The sequence below is a fragment of the Camelus ferus genome, chromosome 18 (genome assembly GCF_009834535.1).
Source record: "Camelus ferus isolate YT-003-E chromosome 18, BCGSAC_Cfer_1.0, whole genome shotgun sequence".
Classification (NCBI taxonomy): Eukaryota; Metazoa; Chordata; class Mammalia; order Artiodactyla; family Camelidae; genus Camelus; species Camelus ferus.
In genome coordinates, this window is record NC_045713.1 from 18,674,543 (window position 1) to 18,699,823 (window position 25,281).

Consider the following 25,281-nt stretch of genomic DNA (forward strand, 5'->3'; position numbering starts at 1 on the left):
ACGTGGATTTTCCCTCCACCTGGAGGGAGGGCTGAGCTGAACATACCACAGGCAGGGATTTTCTAAGGATGGCACTCCTTGGGTATTCATCTGCCATCCATGGGGCCCGTGTCCCTGGGTGACCTCACTTCAAGGGCTCCATTTCCAGCCTCTTGGTATGTGGTTGATTTTTGTGGCCATAAGAGCATACAGTTCAGGGCCAGCGATCTGGGGATCAGTTCCAAGTGGTATTTTTTTGCCACGTTGTGCTGATGAGTCTTCTCACCTCTCTGGGTCTTGGTTCCTCCCTCTATCCATAGCTCAGACTTCTATGGGATTCAACAATCTGTGAGTTCAAATAGGAGGGTATTAACCTAATACTCCCATGTTGTTGCTTTAGTACTCCCACCTGCTTGCACAAGATCTCCAGCTTCCTGAGAATCCACTGTGCTGTTTCAAAAAGTCTCATGTACCATCCCCCGGAGCGGGAGCTGCTCCTGGCTTCACACCTCAGCTGTCATTGTACAGCCAAGACCTTGGATATATATAGCAATTCTTGGCGATTAGCCCTAAGCCCTCAGAATGCCAAGGCTAACAGAAGGGTGTGATAGAGTTGAGGGGGAAAACCTCTCTCTGCTTTGAGTTACATCACGGTAGAGTGTCCCCAAGCTCTAGTGCTTGGGCTCTAGTGTGCAAGGCTACTGAAGCAGCTCTTTCTGGTTCTACTTAACGCTCCTCTCTCAATCTCTCTCTCTCTCTCTCTTTTTTGATTTTATTTTGTATTGAAGCCTAGTTGATTTACAATGTTAGTTTCAGGTGTACAGCAAAGCAATTCAGTTATACACATACAGACATATACATGTTTTCTTTCCAGATTCTTTTCCATTATATGTTATTATAAGAAATTGAAAATAGTTCCCTGTGCTGTACAATAGGTCCTTCTTGTTTATCTATTTTCTATATAGTAATGTGTGTCTGTTAATCCTCAACTCCTAATTTATCCCTCCCTTGCCCTTTCCCCTTTGGTAACCATAGTTTGTTTTCTATGTCTGTGAGTCTATTTTTTAATCTCTTTCACTCTTGAACTCTGATTCAGGGGGCTGAGCCAGACATATACTTGAATAATAGCCCCTATATCTAGGAAGGATTTCTACTCCCCTCTGACAACAAAGACCTCAGTCCTGGGTCAAGCTCGTTCTAGTATGAGTCTCCCCCTACCTTCAGGAAGCTCCTCTGCCCCCTCTTGAAAAAGTCTTCTCCAGTGTCACCTCAAAAGCTCTCAGACATGCCTAGGCAGTCTTGAAATTCCAAAGTGGTCAAAATCCAAGTTTGACCTGCTACACCTACAATGGGGATGTCAGTAACGCCTACCACTTTCTTTTGTTACAAGAAAAGCGAAGTCCTTGCTGTCACTCTACCTCAAAGGAAAAAGGAAGACATTCCCCATATTCTGACAGGTAGCTTAAGTGCATCTAGAAAACAAACCAAACAGAACCCGGAGGACCGGTTATTGTGTGATATGTTTGATCTGCACAGTGAGGTGAAGTGTTTGGGGGAAGCAGCAGCTGTGTCTAAGATCTGAAGGATTAGGAAGGCCTCCTCCCAGGTCTCACTGTCCATCAGACTCTTCTCAACCCTTTCTGTCACCCATCCTTCAGCTGAATATTCCTGAAGCTTCAGGAATTATGGATGACTGAATTTAGAGGATCTCAGCCAAATCTCACCTTATGTCAAGTAACAGGAGCCCATCCGAACTGGCTAAAACCAAAAGAATAAATTTGTTTAAAGGATATCACAAAGCCCTTAGGGGAACCCTGATACAATTAGGTCTTCCAGGTGGCTGGAAAGGGCAGCACATCTTCCCCCAATTCTTTCCTTCATCTCTGCAGGTCACCTTTCTCCACCTTTTCAACAAAGCTTGAGAAAGGTTGTCCTTTATTGGCACCGTCATTCCATTTTTATATATACTTAATTGAAAAGACCACCAGAGGCTAAGATCTCTGAATTTCCACCCTCTTAGGAAGGAGAATCTGACCCAGCTAGAGTCCAATGTCCGCCCTACAGTAAGCAGCTAAGGTCAAGGGAACAGGGTCACACCCTAAATCTCCAGATGAGGAAGTAGCTCTTAAATAGAGGTTGTGGGGCTAGGGTTAGGCAGAAGTGCCCAAAGCTCTTTGTTAGCTGGGGTGAATTTCGATCTTACACTATAACTTGGTTCAAACTTTCTTTAGCTTCATGTCCTACTTTTCTTCCTTAATCTCTCATCAGCTCATCCTCTTTGCCTGAAGTGTGCCTTCCTTGTTGCCACTTGTCAAAATCTTCCCAAAATCTTCTCTAAGGCTTCATGCCAACTTTTCCATGCTATTCTTTGTGATACCTTCCACTGAAAGTGTAGTAAAACATTTCAGATTTGAAAGGACTCCTGAATATCACCTAATTCAACCCCTCCTTGCCTCACACAAGTCCCTTATATATTACCTCCTACTGAACCTTCAGCCAGCCCGCTTACACACCTTCAAAGGTGGGATGCTCAAGACTTCTCAAGGAGATCCGCTGCATCTCCAGCACCTCTTCCTGTAGGAAAGTGCTTTCCTGCATTACATGCCAATTTTCTTCCTGTGACTTCCATGCTCTAGACTTGGTTCTGCCCTGTGGAAATGTAGGATGAGTCTGTTTATTTTCCCGCCTGGAAGCCCCTTCAGAAATTTGGACAGGATTCATGTCAGTCCTTACTCTTCTCTCTTCCAGGCTGAACATCCTCAGTCACAGCTAATATTCCCCATAAAACAAAGCCTCCAGTCCTCTGACTACCCCAAGAAGAACACCTGTTTCAACTACACTCCTAAAATCTGATGCCTCAAAATAAATGCAGCAAGGATATTCAAGGAAATCTTTAAATTAAAAAAAGAAGAAGAAAATAGGTTAAATACCCAGCGTAATAAGAATCTGGGGGTCGGGGTATAGCTCAGTGGTAGAGCGCATGCTTAGCACGCACGAGGTCCAGATTTCAACCCGCAGTACCTCCATTTTAAAAAGTTGGTTGTATCAATTAAACAAATCTATTTATAGAATACTATTCAACCTTTAACAAAATATCGTAGACTTACATCTATTAGCATAGAAAGATTGTCATAATGCAAGTAGGAAAAAAGCAAGTTATGAAACAGTGTGTGTTACATCTTAATCTGTCTGCGAGGCAGGAAGTCCCTTCCTGAGCTTCCCTCTCTCCCACATCTCTGCCTCTCAAATACTTCATTTTTTGGTGTATACATAAAACATATTGGGGGAGGATATTTACTGAACTCTGCATAGTTATTTCTAGATTCTAGAGCTGTCTTGCATTAGTTCTGGAGTATAGAGGATGAGGCTTGGGGGATCTTTCATGCTGTGATTAATATATCTGTAATGTTTGCTTTTAATAAAGAGCACATATTACTGTCATAATCTGAAAACAACAATAATAAAGGTTTTGCAATGCCTTGGTGAGCTCTGAATATCAGGGTGTTGACCTATTTCCTCTTTCACATTCTTTTCATTTATTTATTAAACAAATGCTCTCTAAAGCCTTCTCTGCACCAGACCTCAGACTGGGCCTTGGGCTCTTAGAGCCTAGTGAGGTGTGATCCCAGCTGTGAAGAGCTCACATATTTCAGAGAAAACCTAGCATGATGTGTGGTAAAACAGAGGAAATCACAGGGCTCAGGCATCACAGAAGAGGGATTTCTTGGAGTTTTGAAGATAACAGTGTTTGTTGGTCATAAAGGGCTTTTTGATGATTGAGAGCAACCTATGCAAAGGTCCAGAGGCAGGGAGAGGTGTACCCCGTCTTCTGTCTACCCCCTCCACCTGCTTCCTTCAGTCCAAGCCAGCAACCATCCTTCACTGTCCTCTGCTGCATTCTTCCCCTCCAGTCTGTTTTCGACATAGCAGCCAGAGTGATCTTTCAAAAACAAAAATTCATGCTCATTTTGGCAACACATATACTAAAACTGGAATGATACAGAGAAGATTAGCATCGCCCCTGCACAAGGATGATTTGCAAATTCGTGAAGTGGTCTATAAAAAAATACACACACACACAAATTCAACCATGTCATCCCCCTGCTTAAAACCAATCCTGTGGCTTCCTCTTTCTCTTAGGAGGAAAAGTCCAAAGTTCTTCCATGTTACCCATCAGATCTTGCACCCAAATCATCAGGAAATCTCTTGGCTCTACTTTCAAAAAATATCCTGAATCTGCCTGCCTCTCACTATCTTTAATGTAGCCACTAGTGCAAACCACCATCATTTCTCCTCTGGGATTTTGGCAGGAGCCTCCTCACCTTCCCTCTGGTTCCACCTCCCAAGTCCATCTGCCCTCACCTTAGCTAGGGTGATCATGTCAGTCCTCCGGTCTAAACCCTCCAAAGGCTCCTGTCTCACCCAGCGCCAAAGCCAAAGGCCTTACAGGCACAGTGGGCTCTTCATTGCCACTCTGACATCAACTCCTTCTGCCCTTCTCTTGACCATTTGTCTCCAGCCATGCTGGCCTCTGACGGTTCCTCCAACCCATCAGGCTTGCTCTGTCTCCAGGACTTTGCTAGGGGTGTTTCTCTGTTTGGAATGCTCTTCCTATAGAGTATCACGTGACTTCCTCCCTCACCACCTTCAAAAGCGCTCTACTGACCTCGATCTCTGTCTCCAAATCCTCTGTTCCCCGAGTTCTGACATCATTATGAGCCTCTTTCTCTCCTTGTTTCCCTCTTGTTCTTATGGCAAGAGCTGACCCACTAGGGCTTCTCACATACAGATGTGAGATACAAAGATGAAACTTCCTGCCATTTGGGATGGTGGAAGGTGGTTAAGAGTGCGAGAGCTGTGGTCATGGGTGTCATTTCTCAAATCTTCTGAGGCAGAGCCTGTAGCTGGAAGCCCCATGGAGAAAGCCCAGGGGAGGTGGGAGCTGAGAACTAGAGCTGTAGCTGGCCAAGGTGAGAGCCCTGTCAGGAACCAACAATGGGGACCCTGAGCTGGCTGTCAGGCCAGAGCGCTGGGGGCTCAGGCCAATGGGAAAGGTTTTGGACCTCTGGGGTGTGGCTGCAGATTAAAAAACTCGAGCAGAGTTAGATTATGTCACTCCTACAATGACCTCTGAGGCCATGTCCTGTACCACCTCCCCCATGCCCTCTGCCACTTCTGTCTGACTTCATTTCCTCTAACTCTTCCTACTCACTGTGGAGCAGTCACCCTGGCCTCCTTGTTGTTCCTAGACCACCCCAGGTATACTCCTTCCTGCCCCAGGGCCTTTGCACTTGCCATTCTCTCTGCCTGAAACACTCTTTCCCAGATATTTGCATCGTTGTTCCATCAGGCTTTTACTTCAGGGTCCCCTTCTCAATGAGGGCTTCCCTGGCCACAATCACACAATACACACTCACATACCAGACTTTTTATACCCTTCTCTCCAAACTTTATTTTTTCTCCTTAATATCTATCCCTAACTAGCAAGTGATTGATCTTATCTACTGTTATTTCTCTCCATTAGCATGTCAGCTCCATGAGGACAGGGATTTTTGTCTGTTGTGTTCACTGCTGTATCTCCAATATCTAGTGCAGTGACTAACACAAAGGAGGTATTCTATAAATATTTGTGAATGAACCGAGAAGTGTTGAGCATCTATTACATACCGGATGTTTTTCAGCCTTTATTTTATTTCTTACTAGAAATAAATGGGATGATCCCATTTTTGCTTTTTTTTTTTTTTTTAATTTCATTTTGGGGGGGTAGGTAATTAAGTTGGTTTATTTATTTATTTTTAGAGGAGGTATTGGGGACTCAATCCAGGACCTCATGCACGCCAACCATGCACTCCACCACTTGAGCTATACCCTCCCCCTGTTTTGTTTTGTTTCTTAAAGTATATGTAATACACAGAACACATATACTTTGCGGCTCCAAACAGCCGGGAAGGAATGGTAGGGCGTCCCCTGGCGGTCATTGTGAGGTGGTGTCCCTCCATATAGTACATACGAAAAAATGCCTAAACTAAGCTCTGCTCCTTAAGGTGTCAATAGTACTTCTCTCTGGGGGGAAGGATTTCAAGTTATTTTAACTTTTTTCCTTTTTACTAAATTTCATTTAGTGACTTTTCTCCAATGACAGAAGAATGATCTTGCAATAAGAAAAAATTTGAATTGAAAGTGTACTAAGCATACGGAAGTATTTTCAGTGTATATATACTGAATGTATATTTCACCACAATAAAAAACAGTCTAAAAAGTGTACTGAACCTTAAAATGTAGTATTATGACTAAATGATTATCATAATGGGGGAAAAAACTACAACTAGCCCTAGCCCCAAGGCTTTTGATGTATATGGAAAACAAGTGGGCGAGGGGGAGGGGCAAGACAGGGAAGCGGGATTAAGAGGTACAAACAACTATGTATAAAATAAATAAGCTGTAGGATGTATTGTGCAGCACAGGGAATACAGCCAATATTTTACAATAACTTTAAATGCGGTAAATCTATAAAAAAATTTTGAATAGTTAAGTTGTACACCTGAAACATATATATAGTTAATCAACTATGCCCCAATTTTAAAAAATGACAAGCTGGTATTCAAATCCTCGTTCCTTAAAACCTCTCTTTCTTCTCCTTTGCCTGCTCTCCCAACCTCACCTCCAGGATTTTACCTTTGCAATCTTTGACCCAAATGGTAGATGTATTCAGTGAATCTCTCAGTGAAAAATAAGCAAAAGATTTTTTAAAAATCACTTTTGAATGCTCATGATGCAGTTACAAGGATCCACCCAGGTGGATTGTCTGCACAAAGGCATATGAACTTGTTCTGAGCCCAGTGGGTTGATCACTGGCCAAGGCAAATTTACTTTGCACTGGCCCAGGTGAACATTGCTCCCAGGTAGAAGTGACAGGGAGCGATATGGATGAAAATCTTCCCCCAAAAGAATCCTGATTCCTTGAGAGGCATTGCAAGGAGTTATTAGTATTATCAAGGGGGCCCCTAGGATGAGCGATAAAGCACCAGCCTTCAGGTCAGACAGACATGGGTTTGCATTCTCACTAGGTTGATTCCCAGCTAGTGACCCTGTGCAAGACCCCTAACCTATCAGGGATCTCAGTTTTTGCCTCCGTAAAACGGAGATTAGAATGCCAACTTCCAGGGGGGAAGGGGATAGCTCAGTGGTAGAGTTTGTGCTTAGTATGCATGAGGTCCTGGTCATCCTAAGGCTCAGCATATGTACTTAGCAATGTATAAAATGATGTATTCGTTTCACAAAAGTTATTGCCTGGGAAACCAGGGTGGACAAAACAAAGAAGCCTCTGCTCTTTGGACCTTACAGCCTAGTGGGACAGATAGTTATGGTGTAATCACATGAATAAAGAAGTACAAATTGTACTAAATACTGAAAAGGAAAAGTCCAAAGACCTAAGAGAGTATGTAACCAGAAGTACCTGATGGAGTCAATTTTTAACCCAGGCAAGGTGACTACAGATGTAATAGAATGTTCTTGTTTTTCCCAAAAATGATAAAAGAATCCTTCATGGTCACAATATGCTGAACATTTTGAAAAGAACTTTTCATAGTTGAGATTTTCATATGATCCAAAGCAGAGATTATGACCCTGATTTTACAGTAGGGGAAACTAAGGTGTAGAGAAATTATGTAACTTCCTTAAGGCCAGACAGCTCACTGATAGCAGATCCAGAGGTTCGACAAAACCCAGGGATCTTTCGCTTCCACATCTATAGTTACGTGAACACTAATGTAACTACCACCCAGCCCAAGGAACAGAATTTAACAAAGCTCAGAGGGCCCCTATGTTCCCTTCCCCAGAAGTAACTCCTATGCTAAATTTTGTTAATCATTCACTCTTTTACCTTCTGAAAGTTTTTTTTATCATTTATGCATCTCTCAACAATATATTATTGCTTGTATATAAATGGCATCTTAGTTTATGTCTTCTTCCGTAACTTGCTTCTTCCCTCAACGTTTTGTTTTTGAGATTATCCATACTGATGGCGCTGCCTATACTTCATTTTCTCAGATAAATAATATTCCATTGTGATTATATCCCAATTTATTTATGCATTCCCTTGTTGACAGACACTTGGATCATTTCCAGTGTTTTACTGTTATAGTTCTTTTTTTTTTAAGGGAGATAAATGAATTTCTTTTTATAAAAAAATTTTCAAGGTATTATAAATTTTGTGAATTTGAATTCCAGTCCCTGTACCCATGTTAACAGTACTATATGATAATAGGTTCTGTCATTTAGTTTGAGTTTACCATCAGCCAGGAACGGTGTTAGGTGCTTTATACACATTTTAAATTTTAACTAGCATAATATTCCTATTTGATAAGTGTTATTACCTTCAGGTGAAAGGACTATTTTATAGGCAATGAAAGTGAGTTTCCTACAGGTTAGACAATTCACCTAAGGTCATTAGGAGAGCCAAGATTGAAACTCAGTCTAATTCTAATGTTCTAGGTCCTCCCAATTCACTCCAGGACTTAATACTGTATTGTGCAATAATAAAAAACCAAATGTATACATCTGAAACTAACATTGTAAATCAACTATGCTTCAATTAAAAAATATTTTTAGAAACAACTGTAACAATGTGCCATAAGATCTATGAGTATCTACTATATTTTTAATATTTTTAATTGTGGTAAAATACACATAACATGAAATTTACCATCTTAATCATTTTTAGTTGTACAGTTCAGTAGTGTTAAGTACATTCACATTGTTATGCAATCAATCTCCAGAGCTCCTACATTTTTAATTAATCAATTAATTATTTATTGAAGTATAATTTATGTGCAATAACAGTCATTCTTGTATATATCACCTGGGGCACTTGTGCAGCAGTTTCTCTAGGGCATGTCCTATGGGTGCAATTGCATGGGTTTACATATGTCCAAATTTATCAGTTAAGGCCAAGCTCTTTTCCAAAATGTGTGCACCAATTTATATTCCCATAGCAGTTAATTTTTTTTCAAATATGTATTACATTTAAATTTTAAAAGAATTTTTTTAAGTTCCAAATGTTAAAACAAGAAAAACACAATATAATGGAAAATATCTCCTGTTCCCTTATCATCTCATTCCCTCCCCAGAAGCAATCAAAATATCCAGTTTCTGGTGATCACTCTTCCAGAGCTATGCTTCTGTATAGACTTTCCTACTTTTTTTTAAAACAAGTAATAGTGTTCTATACATTACTGTTCTGAAGCGTCTTTGTTTCTCTTAACAAACATCATCGGAAGTATAATCTGGTGGTCTTTGGAGCAGATTGTCTGGATTCACATCCAGCTCCACTCCAAATTGGCTGTGAATTTGAACAGGTCATTTAATCTCTCTGTGCCTTATATTCCTTATCTGAATATCTCATGAGAATCTTAATTTATAAGGTCTTTATGAGAATTAAGTTAGTTAATATATGTAAAGCATTTAGAATTGTGCCTATTAGAACTATAACTGTTATCAATATAATCACATCAATGTTTTCTTATTCTTTTTTACAGTTATTTTGTGGCCTGTAATGTAAATGTATCATAATTTATTTTCATCATAATTGATAAACACTTAAGTTGTTTCCAGTATGTTGATATTACAAAAAGCACAGCAATAACTAACTACCATTTCCTACTCAAACAGGCCAGTGCATCTGCAGGATAAAGTTCTACAATTGGAACTTCTGGGTCAAAGGTAATGCATGCCGTTATAATTTTAAAGGATATTGGCAAACTACCCTTCATGAATACATCACAGACTCTCACATACGTTAACTTAAAGATATATAGAAACTTTAGAATAAAAGAAACTTAGGTAAGCTTACTTTTTGTCCAGATGAGTCAGCTGATTCCGGGAGAGGGAAAGTGACTCACACAGGCAGTTGGTGGAAGCAGCATGAGAACCCATGCAGGTGTCTGGACTTAAGAGTCCTAAAATTCTTTCAAGTCCATGTTAACATTTCATTATTTTTTTAAACAACACTATAACATTTTTTATTGAGTTATAATCATTTTACAATGTTGTGTCAAATTCCAGTGTAGAGCACAATTTTTCAGTTATACATGAACATATATATATATTCATCGTCACATTTTTTTCTCTGTGAGCTACCACAAGATCTTGTGTATATTTCCCTGTGCTATACAGTATAATCTTGTTTATCTATTCTACAATTCTGAAATCCCGTCTATCCCTTCCCACCCTCCTCACCCTTGGTAACCACAAGTTTGTATTTATTGTCATGAGTCTGTTTCTGTTTTGTATTTATGCTTTGTTTGTTTTGTTTTTTTTTTTTTAGATTCCACATATGAGCAATATCATATGGTATTTTTCTTTCTGGTTTACTTCACTTAGAATGGATGCAGCAGTTTGCTTACATAATGTTAGTAACTTACAATTTCTCATCATTTTTTTCTAATTTTTTCCCCCTTGACTATTTCCTACCCTGTATTGATCATGTGCGCTCTCAAGTGACCCTTGGACAGTTCTGACTTGCTTGAGGTTTGCCGAATGACCGATCTTCCCTTGTCTTAGAAAATGCTGGATTTGGTCAACTGCCTCGAGGGGAACAGAGTTTCGCCAGGTTCTCCCAAGAGTTCATTTAAATTGCATCAAGGGGAATGAACAAAATCGCTTGTTCTGTAAACTTGCCGAGACCAATTTCGGAAGCTGGTGGTTGATTTGTAATACATCTTTTAGACGGCAGGAAGCCCGCCCCTCGGTGACAAAGTCCTCATTGGATGGTACAGCTGTCAATCACCATGGGTATAAATAGGAGAGGCCAGCGGCTCCTCCTTCAGGACCGCCAGGAGCGCGTGGGGAGGCAGTAGTCCTTCCGCGAGAGTTGTGCCGGGGAAAATCTCTGCGGTAACGTCTGACTTACTCCTTATTAACTGGAGTAGAAAGTAAAAAGGATCTCCTCTACTCGCTCCTCCTTTCCCCTCCCTGCAGGGCAGGCGTGATGGCGGAAGCCGCAGCAACGGGCGCCGGCGGAGAGGCGATGGCGGCAGCTGTGGCGGCGGGGGAAGGCTCCTCGGGCGCGGCGGGTTTGTCTCTAGGCCGTGGCTTCTCGAGCTACCGGCCCTTCGAGCCCCAGGCGTTGGGCCTAAGCCCTAGCTGGCGGCTGACCGGCTTCTCTGGCATGAAGGGCTGAGGCTGCAAGGTCCCCCAGGAGACGCTGCTCAAACTCCTGGCGGGACTGACGCGGCCAGACGTGCGGCCCCCGCTGGGCCGGACCCTGGTCGGAGGCCCAGAAGAGGCGGCCCAGGAAGCCGGCCTGCCGGTTAGGGCGGAACCCAGCCCAGCCCTTCCAACCCTCGGCATTGGGTTGGATTCCTGTGTCATACCCCTGAGACACGGGGGCCTCTCCCTGGTGCAGACCACGGACTTCTTTTACCCCTTGGTGGAAGATCCCTACATGATGGGGCGCATAGCTTGTGCCAACGTGCTGAGTGACCTTTATGCCATGGGCATTACCGAATGTGACAACATGTTGATGCTACTCAGCGTCAGCCAGAGTATGACTGAGGAGGAGCGAGAGAAGATAACACCACTCATGATCAAAGGCTTTCGGGACGCTGCAGAGGAAGGAGGGACTGCAGTGACTGGTGGGCAGACGGTAGTAAACCCTTGGATTATCGTCGGTGGAGTTGCCACTGTGGTATGTCAGCCAAATGAATTCATAATGCCTGACAGTGCCGTTGTTGGGGATGTGCTGGTGTTAACCAAACCCTTAGGAACCCAAGTTGCTGTTAATGCCCACCAATGGCTGGATAATCCCGAGAGATGGAATAAAATAAAGATGGTGGTCTCCAGAGAAGAGGTAGAGCTGGCCTATCAGGAAGCCATGTTCAATATGGCTACCCTCAACAGAACTGCTGCTGGATTAATGCACACGTTTAATGCCCATGCAGCCACCGATATCACAGGCTTTGGCATTCTAGGACACTCTCAGAACCTTGCAAAACAACAAAGAAATGAGGTGTCCTTTGTCATTCATAATCTGCCAATTATTGCTAAGATGGCTGCCATCAGCAAAGCCAGTGGGCGCTTTGGGCTCCTTCAAGGAACCTCAGCAGAAACTTCAGGGGGATTACTGATTTGTCTGCCAAGAGAACAAGCAGCTCGCTTTTGTTCTGAAATCAAATCTTCGAAGTATGGAGAGGGTCACCAAGCATGGATTGTCGGCATTGTGGAAAAGGGGAACCGGACCGCCCGGATCATTGACAAGCCTCGAGTCATTGAGGTCCTACCTCGTGGGGCCACTGCTACTGCTCTTGTTCCTGAGAATTCCAGTGCCTCCTCTGAGCCTAGCTCATGAGATGGAATAGCAGAAGTGGTTTGGACCAGACAGCCTTTGTACACAATCATGGATGATTCTCAAAAGTTGATTTTAGGAAGAAATTTCCAAAGGCTGCCTGCATAGTAGTTCCAGTTGCTCTTTCTAGGTGACTTGAATTGGCCCATCAAAAGCTGCACATTCCAAGGCCAAAAGTAACATTTATTTTGAACTTCTGAGGGGTAGGTTTGTTAATTTCTTGAGTGGAAGAAGAGCAGAAAAACCTTTATTTACTCTTTCCAAGAGCAAGATTAGGCTACTCAGGTTTGAGAGATTTCTCTTGGCACAGGGTTGATTGATTTCTGCACAGGGAGTGAGATTATTAAAATTACATACATAGCAGAAGTAAATTACAAAATGAAAAACATTTAGATCAGAAGCAAATAAGTTTGGACCAATATTGTTGATAAATCTAAACTGTTAAAAGAGATAGTAAAATGCAATGTCAAATTCTTTATTAGATTTCTCTGAAATACTGGCTCTTTCCTGCTCTGGACAAGAATTGAGCAGCTTGTCCAATGATTGGGAAAGGAGGACCTCAGCCACCTTACTTGGTCTCTGTTAATGATGTCTCTCCCTCTAAACCCCTTTAAGGACCGGGAGAGGCAGAGCAAGCCCCAGAGCCTAGGCCTTGGTGGACATTAAGATGTTAAATCTTGTGCTGAAAATTCCTGGTGATTTAATCAATAAAGTGATTTCTAGTGAAATAAAGAGAATTTTGTTGAAAAATTTTTCTGGCTAATGTTTGGATCCTTGGAATTCTGAATCTTTTTACAGTCATAAAATAAACCAGCTGATTCATTTAGAGTTGACAGCAAAGGACTCAAGACAGGAGTAAACCCCAAGAACTAAAGGGTAGGAGAGGAAATAGAAAAAAAAAAAAAAAAGTCAACTATTCTTGGAAGATGGAAAGTGGGTGGAAGAGCAGAACAGAGGAGGCCAAAGTATAAATGCCTTCAGAGTCGGGGAATACTAACAGGAAGCAAGGAGATATGCTCCCGGTATACTAAGGAAGGTGGGGTCAAAAGGTGAGGATAAAAACAGATACTGGTTAAAAGTTTATGCACAGAGTAATTAGATCTTTGAAGTTCTCACACCTCTCCTTCACACAGCCAGATGACTTCTCACCTTTGTAGGAAAAAGGTGATTTATTTTTTGGAAAATGTGGATTTAAAAAATACTGTCAAGTCAAGGATACCAGGCAGAGAGAGTACTGGGAGCGTGATCAAAAACCAAAGAGTAAGGACTGAATAATGAGATTGCCCCAGCTCCCTTCCTCAGCTTAACTATTAGAAACATTGCCCAGGAAGCTTATACTGCCCCTGGCTGGTGCAGATAGAAGACTGGAGAATATTCCTCTGGAGAAAATAAACCTGCCCAGGAAAAAGACCTATAAATATAAACATTTAGGGAGCCTCCCAGTTGAAAAGCTTCACTCAAACACATTCTTTTTAATGCCTCATTTTAAAATATGAGCAGTCAAGGATCACCATTTGAGGCAAGCCTCCAACCTGAAGTCAAAGCAAACAAAAAACTCAAGAAAGAGATAATATTGGAAGCAGAAGGGAAAAAAGCAGAAATGAAGACAAAGTATCTATAAAAAGATAATAAGAGCCAAGTACTTAAAATATAAAAATGTAGCTAAAATTTTAAAATTCAGTAGAAGACTTAGAAAGTAAAGTTGAGAAATTTATCAGAAAGGACAACAACAACAAAAAGATGCACAATAGAAGAAAAACAGGAAAATCAGAGGTGAGTTAGGAGGTTCAACATCTGAGAGGAGTTCCAGAAAGAGGTAATAAAGCAGATGGAAGAAAGAAAACTAGCAAAGAATAATACAAGAAAGATTTCTAAAATTTTAAAGTTGTGTCTGTCACATGCTTTTTGAATTTCTGCATAGTGAATGGAAAAAGACCTACACTCATTGTTAAGTTTTAAAATGCCAGGGACAAAGAGACCCTAATAATAATAACAGCAAACAGTTTAATAGTACATACTCTTTGCCAGGCACTGACATATAAGTGCTTTTATACGTATTGACTCCTTTAAACTTTCAAAACCCCATTTTGCAAACGAGGAAGCTGAGGTGCAGGGAGATTGAGAAATTTGTCCAAGGTTGCACTGGCAGACTTCCAGACAGTCTGAGTCCAGAGTCCAGAGTCCACGCTTCTGATAGCTATGCTCTCTGAAGTCTTCTGCGGGGAGGGGCAGATCACCTACAGAGGTTTGGTGATAAGAATGGTATCAGGTTCTCAACAGTGAGTCTGAAGCTAAAAGACAGGCAATGTTTTCAAAATTCTGAGGGTAAATGATTTTCTATGTGTAATTCTATATCTGGCCACATTTTCCAAACAAGTAGGATAAGGATATTTTTAGACATGCAAGGTAGCGAAGTGGTTTCATCCCATTCACTCTTTCTCAGGAAACTACTGGGAGATGTGCTCCATCAAAACAAGGGAACAAATTGAGAAAGAGAAAAACAGGAGGTCCAGGAAACCCAACCCAGCACAGGGGAGAGGTGAAGGGAGGTCTCAAGGCAATATCTGTCCAGCAGGCATAGAGAACAACCAGCCCATGCCGGAACAGGAGCCTGGAAGTCTTCCAGGAAGAGAACAAATGAAACTGATAAGAGTATTGATATATTTAATTGTGTGAAAATTGTATTTGAAGATTCATGGAAGATGTAAAAAGGATTAGTGATAGTTACATAGAAAGTTAGCAAATAAAAAAAAAAAGAAGTAGTCGTAAGCTCCAGCCAAAAATAAAACCTTGAAAAATAAAATTTCATCTAACAACAACAAATAATAATAAATAAATTCAGTCGGCTTTTTCCCTGCTCAGAGCTCAAAGCTCTCATAAAACTTTGCATAAAACCCCTGCTCCATCTCATGATACTCAATTCCTCTCTCAATAAACTGTAGCCCATTTGCCTTCCCACAGGCCTTCAAACACATCCAGATCCTTTGTACTCTGTCTGGAACCTTCTGCCTAGCTCGCTCACTCCCAGTCCAAGCGCAGCTTAAATAAAACCGCTCCATAAAAGCCCTCTCTGACCTCAGTCAACACCTGACTACTCTCCAACTCATCGTAGTACTTACTGGCTTCATAGCTTTTATCCTGATCTGAAACTGTCTTGAGGATTTATTAGTTCACTGCACAATTGTCCCTTTCTGCTACTATATAAGCTCCAAGATGGCAGAGAATACTCTGTATCCGAAGCACGTGGAACAGTGTCTGGTTCACAGTCAGTGCTCAGAATATATTGAATCAACGAATCAATGAATGAATGAGTGAGGTACACACTGGGGACCCTAGCACCCCCTGTTTTCACACTTTCCTTGCTCTTGGTGTCTCCTAGTGGTGGAAGTTGGTACCAACAATCTCTCAGGACAAGGCTTTGGAGAAGAAATCTGGCCCTTGGTCCTAGTTGTCCACTTACACAGTTCTCTAACTCGTTTATTTTCTAGCTTGGGATGGGCAGTAGGAAAGGGCAGGAAAATGACTGGATGCTTCCCTGGCCTGGGTCCTCTTAGTTACCCAAGAAAGGATTAGGGGTTGAGAGCAAGGTAGGCATTCAACTATTCCTTGTGGAGGGGCTGGGCAGCAAAATGGAGGTAGCAGGTAGTGGGGGTGACAGACCCCAGGTGGAAGTCAGAACAGAATCACAGGTCCAAAGAGAGGTAAGAAAGATGATGGAGGAAAAGAAAGAGGAAGAAAAGGGAAGGGAGCCAAAGGAAAAAGAGAAAAAGAGCAAATTGAAGGTAGAGGAAGAGAAAGGACAGAGGGCAGAAGGAAAGAGAGTGACAAGGTGACCTCAGCACACATCGAAGCTCATGTAAAGCTGCATCCTCTACTCCCTTGTTGCGGGGGAAGACTCCTTTCACTTGCTGAGGAGCATTGGGGAGTTCTGGTGAGGTCAGACAAGTCTCCTGACCTCTCTGGGTCTCAGTTTCCTCATCTGTAAAATAGGTACAGCCATGCCCACCTATGGCAGGCAAGTCATGGAGAGAATCCCATGAGACGTGCTCCTATAAAGTAGTATTTATTAGATCGACTCAAGTACCAGGCCCTGGGAAAACAAAAGCCTGATGCTGCTTCTAGGGGGAGATCTAGAACAGGGACACCAATCACCCCAAAATTAAGGTAAGAACTGGTAAGTACCATGAGCGCTCTAGTGGATGAAGTGCTATATAAAACCAAATTATGGGGGGTGGATATAGCTCAGTGGTAGAGCGCATGCTTAGCATGCATGAGGTCCCAGCCATCTGCCCACCTTATGGGCCTCTGCTACTTTGTTCTCCAGCTTCTGCTGCCTCTTCCACTCCAGGGTTTCCCAAAGAGAAGAGCCTTACTGGAACCAGCTGCACCTGCTTCAGTCTAGTGGGGAAGATGGCCAAACTCTTTTGAGCAGCAGAAGGGCGTGTGTGCATATTCATGTTTGCCTGTCCCAGCCTATCCATTCTATCATTAAACATTCATTAGCGTGCACTGGATAAACATCTTTGGTTTGAAAAGAGTACAGTCCAGACTCTGGGGAATAGACCTATTTATAAAGGGCTAACCACAAATGTGGACCAAAAAACAAGACCAAGTATACTGAGGCCCTGACTAAAGCAGAGAAATCTGGCTGCCAAGATGTATCTGAGGAGAACAAAGGAAACTAACAGGATGTGGGGTGAGGGTTCAGGAAGAGCCTGGGATAAGAAATCCACATGATGGGGCCAATCATATGTTCATGTCTGTTCCTTCTCCTTCATGAAGGCCTCCCACGCACCCCTACCACCAACTCCATGCTCTGTGCTGGGCTGGAGCTGGGTTTGGTTGGTTTTCAGGGCATGACGCTGTGGAGCTAAGAACTTGGATGTTCCTGCAGGATGCTTTGCAAGAGCTTTACAGCTCAGCCAGGGAACCTCCTAGTTGGGGTGGGCAGGGGCAGTCCGAGAAAGAGTATCTCCTCCTTCCTGTCAGTTTCCAAGGACCATCTGACCTGTGAATTCTACAAGTCCTGGAAACCTGACTCTTCGAAAATCAGAGATGCAGAGAACTCCTGAGAAGCTGCTCTTCAAGTGGTGTTTTATATTCCAGTGAGAGTTTGTGTTCTTGCCTGAAGAAGCTTGGCAAACATCAAGGAAGGAGCTAGGGGTGGTACTTGGCTTCTGAAACTTTCAGTACCCAGATCCATAAGGCAGCTCAATGCTGTGAACTTCAGACCTGTATGTCCACCTGCCGGCTGGAAATCATCTAGTTGTTCTAGAGCCATCATGGGCTCAATGTGTCCCAAACTGAATTCATTATCTTTCTTCCTACCCCAACTGCCAGGTCTTTTGTGTCCTCATTTCAGTGAATGGCAAAACTATTCATCCATTTACTCAAGCCAGAAACCGAGGAATTACCCAGGACTCCCTCTTATCTCCCATCTCCAACTTCCATGTTGCCTAATCCAGTAGCAAATTCTGCACTTCATTTTACACAGCAGCTCAGCAGCATCAGCAGCACTCATTCTGGACCACTTTCCTCTCTTAGCCTCCATAACATCACACTCTGCCAATTTTCCTCTTACCTCACCTTTCTCTTCTGCTTAACTGCTAAATGTTGGAGTGCCCCAAATCTTGGTCTTGTCTACCTAGATTCTTGTATAAGTTATTCTTCTCCAATTCCTTGACATTAAATGCTGTTTATTTATTTTATTTTTTAATGGAGGTCCTAGGGATTGAACCCAGGACCTCGTGCATGCTAAGCATGCACTCTACCACTGAGCTATACCCACCCTCTAAGTACTGTTTAAATGACTGAGACTACCAAAACTGATTCTCTAGCCCTTATCTCTTCTCTAAACCTTAGGCTCATAAATCCTTCTGCCAACTTGATATGCACCTTCAACTTCCTCTGTCCTAAAACACAGTTCTAATGCTACATGTGTTCAATTTTGCACCTCATCTTCCTCATCCTAGTATGAGTCACCATCCATTCACCAAATTGCTCAACACTGAAAACCTATAAGCCATGCTTGATTCTACCCTTTCTCCCATCTCACTCATTAAAAACCAACAAAGCTTATAGGTCTGTCTCCAAAATAGGCATCCACTTCTCTCCATCTTCACCCACCATCAGCCTGGCCCAAGTCACCAGCATCTCTTTCCTGGACAACAGCCGTAACTCATCTCCCTGCTTCTACTCTTGCCCTCCAACGATTCATTCCTAACACAGCAGCCAGAGGGCTCAAACATACAAAATACAATCACATGGCTCCCCTGCCTAAAATCCTCCAAAGCGTTTCCATAATACTTAGAATAAAAAAATAAAGTAAAATATAAAATAAAATCCATGGTTGATTGATCTGATCTCATCTCTTTTAACTTCTCCAACACCATATCCCACCATTCTCCCCCATCTTCACTATATTCCTGCCACACTGGAATTATTTTTGTCTTTAGAACATGCCAAGCCTTTCCTGCTTTAAGCATTGGTGTTCTCTCTACCTAGAATTCTGTTCCCCTTGATTTTTGCTTAGCTTAAATGTCACTTGCTATGAAAGTGGAGGATTAGGAGGTACAAACTATCAGGTATAAAATAAGCTACAAGGAGGGTGAGAGTATAGCTCAAGTGGTAGAGTGCTTGCTTAGCATGCATGAGGTCTTGGGTTCAATCCCCAGTAACTCTTCTAAAAACAAATAAACCTAGTTACCTTCCCCGACCAAAATAAAATAATTAAATAATAAATAAAACATAAAGCTAAAAAAAAAAAAAAAGCTACAAGGATGTATTTTACAACATGCAGAATATAGCCAATATTTTATAACTACAAATGGAGTATAACCTTTAAAAATTGTGAATTATTTTATTGTATACCTGTAACATATAATATTGTACCTCAAGTATGCGTCACTTTAAAAAATATGATATTATAAAATAAATTCAGAAATTAAAAAAAGAAAACAAAAGAAAAAAATGTCACTTGCTCAAAGACAAGTAACAAAACTAACTAAAAATCGTATGACCAATAAAGGGATTTATTATTTTACATAATCAGAGTCCTAAATCAGGGCACCTCTGGAACTTGTAAAAATAATGGATAGGTCCTTTCTATCTTGCTGTCTACCAGTCTCAGCTTGTGGGCTAGCTCTCATCACAATCTGATCCTCACATACCAACATCTAAAGGCAGAAACATCCTGTGACTTTTTGAAAAAAAGAACTAAGAAACTTTCCCAGAAGTCTCCAACAGATTTCTTCTAACTTCTTATTGTCAAGAACTGGGCCACATGTTCACGGATAAAACTGATCAATGGCCAGGATAATGGGGGTCACATGATCAATCAAGTAGAGGAAAGTGGACCCTAGAACAGCATCATGGTTCTGCCAAGAATAGAGGAGGGGAAAGGGCAGTTGAGTAGGTAACCAGCAGTGCTTACTTACCCCATCTTCTCTGGATCATGTAGTCTAAAGCTGCCCCCACTTTTCATAGTATTTAAATATTGTAGATTGAAAAATCTTTTTCATAGTACTTTATCACCATTTGAGACAACATAGGGATTAACACAGACTCTGAAGCCAAACTGCCTGAATTTGAAACCTGGCTACCACTTTACTAGCTATTGAGTTAGATTACTCCATCTCTCAGTTTCCTTATCTGTAAAGTGAGGATGATGATTACCTCAGAGGGTTGTTGTGAGGACTGAATGAGTTGTGTGAGGATTAAGTATGTAAAGTGCTTGAAACAGCTACTTTAGTTCTAGGTCATTCCTAAGGCCCAGCTGTATTCTAGAGACATTCCTCTATCCTCTTAGTAAATTCCCCTTTCTTGTTTAAACGCTTCGTTTCTGGGGTTCTCCACGGGGCTCCCCGCGGGGCTCCCCGCCCAGTCATTTTGCTTTGGCGCCATCTGGCGTCCAAAAGGGAAGTGATGCGCCTGCGCTCTTTCGCCCACTGCCTGCCCTTTTGTCTCTTCCCCTGCTAGAATCTGGTACATATACCTTTAAGACGCTCGGTCCAGACTCAAGAATTCAGGGGCCAGAGCCTAGGAACGCAGGCCTGAAGTTCTCTTAGGTTGGTCCAGGCCCGGTAAGGGGCAGGCTGTAGTAAACTCCACGTAAATAATTGGTCTTTCCTTCGGCTCCGCCCCCATGAAGCAATCGTGAATGCTTGTGATTGGTCAGGGGCTCCGGAGGCGGGGGCTCTGAGCTTGGACCCAGGTTCTCCTAGACAGTCCCGACTGCTGTGTGGTGGGCAGCATGTCAGCTTGTGGGGAGAGGCGTGGGGACACGGAGGGAGAGGGTACTGCTTCCGCCGGCCCCTTCAGCTTCAGTTCTGAGCCCACGCTGGAGGACATGTAAGCCGTCCTTGCCCCGTCTGGGCTGGGGAGATCGCCCCCTTTCTCCCTCCTACTGGGGAGGGTCCTTCCACGTGGTCGGGAAGAAAGCTAGCAGCTGTGCTGGGGTCTCAGCTCTGCTCCCTGACCTCGGGCAAGGCTTCTAACCTCCTCATCTGCAAAATGGGATTAACAGTGCACACCTGAGGCGGGGGAATACCGGAGTCCAATGCTGCTTCTGCCTTGCCTCTGCCCTCCAGGAACGAGACGAAGGACGGGGGCAAATGTAGTGCTAAGAGGTGGGAGACATTTACTGCTGGAGGAAATCAAGGAGGGCTTCTTAGGGGAAGTGTCTTGGTTCTGCATTCTGTAAAATCAATACGCTTTAGATATGCAGAGATAGGGATATTCTAGGTGGAGGAAACTGCAGAAGCCCCAGCAGGAGGTAGAATAACGGAAAAGAAGGTATTGCTAGATTTCGATAGTTTAGGGTCTGTGTAAGGGCGCACCCATTTTATAGATAAGGAAACCAAGTCCCCTAAAGACAACTGACTTGCTTAGGCCATCCAAGGAATTAGTTGCAGAATCTTCTCTGCTACCCATGTCCCCATTACATATCACTGAGGTACCTGCCTGGGTTCTGCATCTTCTGCCCTACCCCCTAACCTTGGGACCTGGACTTCCACCCTTTTCCTCCTCTTCTAGCCGCCGCCTCCATGCTGAGTTTGCTGCTGAACGAGACTGGGACCAGTTCCATCAGCCTCGGAACCTCCTCCTGGCCTTGGTGGGGGAAGTAGGGGAGCTGGCGGAGCTTTTGTGAGTAGATGAAAGACTTCCTGGAAGAGTCTGTCTGTTGGGGAGGATTTATTTGACCATCAAATATCCATGGATGCAATTTCCCCTCCTCACTATCAAGTTCTGTGTCTGGTTGCTGGGGATACAGAGATGGCTAATGGGTCCCTGCCCGCTAGGGCTGCCCAGGCTCCTGGGAAAATTGTGAAAACAGCAAGGCAGATCCAGGTCTAAGGAGAGGTGTTGGAACCTTCCTTTACCTCTGCCTCTGGGTTGGAAAGGATTCTGTAGAAGACCTGCCTATGGCATTTCAGACAGGGGGAACTACATTTGCAAAGGTAGTGAGGTAGGAAGGGGCAAGTTAAATTAAGGGAGAATTTAAGATTCCTTCAGTGTAAGTTTTTCGAGGAAGGGCAAGGATTGTGTATGTTTTGTTCTCTGGTCCATCCGAAGTGCCTGGCACACAATGGGCACTCAATATATATCTGCTGTAGCTGTGGAGGAGAGCGGTAGGTTGGAACACAGAATCAGGATTGGGAAGTAATAGAGTTTAGACTGAAGACCTAACCAGATTTGAGCGGTAGAAATATCACTATGTCTTCAGGGTGGATTGGATCACCAAGAGCATTGAGCCAGGGGAGACCAGTGAGGAGGCTGGTGTACATCAGGCAAAAGGTGGTGAGGCCTAAGCTGGGCAGTCACTGTTGGGTGGAGAAATGAGGGCACAAATGTCTGTGAGGGCAAGCCATCCGTTCATTACAGATTCGGGAGCATCATGTGTGTGCTAGGTCTTCTAGGATCGAGATACGGCCTTGAACAAGACAGACACAGTTCCTACATCACAGTGCAAGGGAACTGACAATAAATAATCAAACCAATTTTAAAAGATATGGACTGGTGACAAATTCTATGTGGAAAATAACACAAGGTGATGAGAAAGAAAATAACAGAGGGAGAAGGCTTTTCTGGGGACGTGACATCTGAGCTGAGACCTGAGTAGCAGCCAGCCACGGGAAGGATGGGGGGAAGAGCATTCAAGGCAGAGGTAACAGTAAGTGCAAAGGCCCTGTGACAGTTTGGCCTCTCTGCAAGACAGAAAGGGCCAGAGTGGCTTTAGGTGGGGAGTCAAAGGGAGATTGGTGGACAATGACATTGGAAGAGGCAGGAGTCAATTCTTGTAGGACCTAGAGGGCATGGTAGGAGTTTGGATTTTATTCCAAGCACAGTTGAGGGAGTTTTAAGCAGCGAAGGGACAAAATGTAATTTGTGCTTTTAAAAGATGGCACAGGGCAAGAGGCATGAGGATGTTAGAAGGCTTCCTCAGAGGTCCGGGTCTGAGGTTTAGTCTAGGGCTCAGGCAGGGGGTGGGGAGCAGAACTGGGTCGCAGTAAGTGGTATGTTCTCATGGCTACTTGGCTCAGGTTGGGAACACAGAGGTCTGGGTGAGTCATCTGTTGGGGCCCGTGAAGAGTCAGAGCCCAGATGAGTTGAGTTGTACTTGGAGGAATTTCCCAGGAGGTGGGAGTTTACTGCTGCAAGGACTAGGGTGCACCTAAGAGAGGTGGACCCATTGTCCTGGCTACCATCTATGCATGTGCGCCTATGTGTTCTCTCCCCAGTCAGTGGAAGCCCGATGAGGAGCCTGGCCCCCAAGCCTGGTCCCCCAGGGAACGAGCAGCCCTTCAAGAGGAGCTTAGTGATGTCCTCATCTACCTGGTAGCATTAGCAGCCCGCTGCCATGTAGACCTGCCCCAAGCAGTGCTCTCCAAGATGGACACCAACCGGCGACGCTACCCAGCACATCTGTCCCGCGGCTCCGCCCGCAAGTATACAGACTTGCCCCACGAGGCCACCTCTGAAGACCAGGCTGTGAGGCCTGCAGACCTTGCCTGTGAGTCCGCAGGTCAGGCCCCAACCTAGAGACGTAGGCACAGAACCTCTGACTCAGCACGGCATCTGAGGAGCAGAGGGTGCCCTGGCCATGGAACTTCATTCTAGACCTTTCCTAGCAGACCATGGGCTTGGGGGCTACACTTCTTGAGGTCTGAGGCCCAAGAACTTCCAGAAGATAACCTCCTGATTATTTTCTTTCTCAGTACAAGTTTTGGTTAGCAACTTCTGGATTCTTCCTGGAGCAGCCGGGGAGTCTCTGTCTCAGCACAGGCTGTGGAGGGACAGCAGGGAGGCCTCTGAGGGAGGCCAGCTCCCACGATTCTCTGTTGTAACTCCCTCCTGCAGAGCAGAGAGACCTGATTTCCAGTAAGGTCCCTGTCTGATCTCATGCAAGTCTCTTCCCTTTCTCTAAACAAGATTGGAGACCATATGTAGTGCTGGTTAAGAGCCCAGATTCTGGAGCCATCTTTGATAGTGGTTCATGTTCATTATATTACTTTATCTTTCTGTGTCTCTGTTTCCTCATTTAAAATGAAAAGAATGGGCCGCTCTCCCTTCTGAGAGGGATCGCACTCTTGTCTATGGAGTGTGTAACTACTTTTACTTTAAACTAGACACCCTACCCCCACACCTCGTGGCCTCTCTCTTGCCTTCTGTAACAGCCTGCACTCTATCCATGGAGTGTGTATCTCTCTGAATAAATCTACCTTTACTCAAACAAAAACAAAAAAGAAAAGGAAAGAGTGGTATCTACTTGATAGGGCTGTCAGATTTAAGCGAGTTACTGTAAGTAGAGTGCTTAGGCCAGTGCCTGGCACATACTAGGTATTTCCTAAGTGTGCAGTTGTTCTTATGTTTGCTTTTCAACTCAAAACTTTCAGGAGGCCAGAGCAGGAAATATCAACAGTTAGGGCAGGCCCCAGCCTTGTCCATCAAGACCCCAGCCCTGTGAGACCCCTCTGTCCCTCTCCCTTGGCTCCCAGCACAAATCAGGGTCAGGTCCACCTGGTCTGGAGCAGAACAGGGCTTCCTCTCCCCGGGGCTTGAGCCCCTTGCCCCCTCTCCTGCCCTCCCAAGGTCAATTTCTTGTTCCACTTCTACACCTAAAGAAAAGTGTTGTGTGACCTCAGACGTATCTCCTTTGCTGAGATACCCATGGCCTGCCTCCTTCACAGGGTAGGGTAACGCAGGGAAGACCATTAAACTACTTTTGCTTCCCCTCTGAGCCTGTTTCCACATCAGTAAAATGAAGCACTTCCCTGTTACTGGCCTCATTCCTCTTATTAATGACCTCACTCTCTCTTAACCAGTGACCTCTCTTATTTCCCAGGTAAAAAAAGATCCATCAGATTGAACTGCTTTAGCTTTATGTTCCCAAACCCTCCTTTCCTCTCCCTACCAGTGATAGGAGGAGCCTTATCTTATTGATCTCTTATTTAATCCTGTCTCCTTGATCAATTATCTCATCTCCTTTCTATATAATCACTTTCTTTCCATTAGCCCTTCCCACCAGCATGTGAGCCTCTTCCCTATTGACAAACAAAACCAGCAGAACTCCAGCTCCTTCCCTCATGCTTTTCATGCCCAAACTTCTTGAAAAGGGTCGTCTACACCGATCCATTCTGCTTACTCGTTATCCCATTTATACCCTAATCCACTCAAAGCTGGCTTTCACCCCAACCCCTCCACTAAAACTGTCTACACCACTTTCTCCGAATTCATACACACACAGTGGACACCAGAGCATCAGTTGACTGAGCTGCTTTCCTCCGTGAAACACTTTCCTCTAGATTTCCCAGACAAGACACTTCTGGTTTTCTTTCTACCGCTGGCTGTTCTTTCACAGACTCAAGTTCTCAAGGACCCCCTTCTGAACGTGGTGCCATGCCCTCCAGACCTAATATCCCCAAGCTGCTATTTCCCATCACCTCCCTGACCCCTCCACA

At 43.8% G+C, this 25,281-nt stretch overlaps 2 protein-coding genes and 1 non-coding gene across 3 annotated transcripts; all 3 read left to right on the forward strand.

Annotated features, from left to right (window-relative positions):
- Nucleotides 1-3,938: 3,938 nt before the first annotated feature.
- LOC116657679 lies at nucleotides 3,939-4,045 on the forward strand. Its single transcript, XR_004312876.1, has one exon. It is a non-coding gene; the product is annotated as a U6 spliceosomal RNA (small nuclear RNA).
- A 6,747-nt stretch (nucleotides 4,046-10,792) lies between these two features.
- On the forward strand, nucleotides 10,793-13,074 carry SEPHS2 (selenophosphate synthetase 2). Its single transcript, XM_006195787.3, has one exon. The coding sequence runs from the start codon at nucleotides 10,967-10,969 to the stop codon at nucleotides 12,323-12,325; it is 1,359 nt and encodes a 452-aa protein (XP_006195849.3). The 5' UTR covers nucleotides 10,793-10,966; the 3' UTR covers nucleotides 12,326-13,074.
- A 7,433-nt stretch (nucleotides 13,075-20,507) lies between these two features.
- DCTPP1 (dCTP pyrophosphatase 1) lies at nucleotides 20,508-23,846 on the forward strand. The gene is made up of 3 exons (XM_006181511.3): nucleotides 20,508-20,671; nucleotides 21,356-21,466; nucleotides 23,062-23,846. The coding sequence occupies exons 1-3, from the start codon at nucleotides 20,574-20,576 to the stop codon at nucleotides 23,360-23,362; spliced, it is 510 nt and encodes a 169-aa protein (XP_006181573.1). The 5' UTR covers nucleotides 20,508-20,573; the 3' UTR covers nucleotides 23,363-23,846.
- Nucleotides 23,847-25,281: the final 1,435 nt, after the last annotated feature.

Excerpts from the sequence above, each read along its gene's own strand:
- DCTPP1 (XM_006181511.3), top strand. The coding sequence starts at position 20,574 with ATGTCAGCTTGTGGGGAGAGGCGTGGGGACACGGAGGGAGAGGGTACT. Across the intron at positions 20,672-21,355 it reads GAGCCCACGCTGGAGGACAT|CCGCCGCCTCCATGCTGAGT; the intron begins GTAAGCCGTCCT and ends CTCCTCTTCTAG. Across the intron at positions 21,467-23,061 it reads GGGGAGCTGGCGGAGCTTTT|TCAGTGGAAGCCCGATGAGG; the intron begins GTGAGTAGATGA and ends TTCTCTCCCCAG.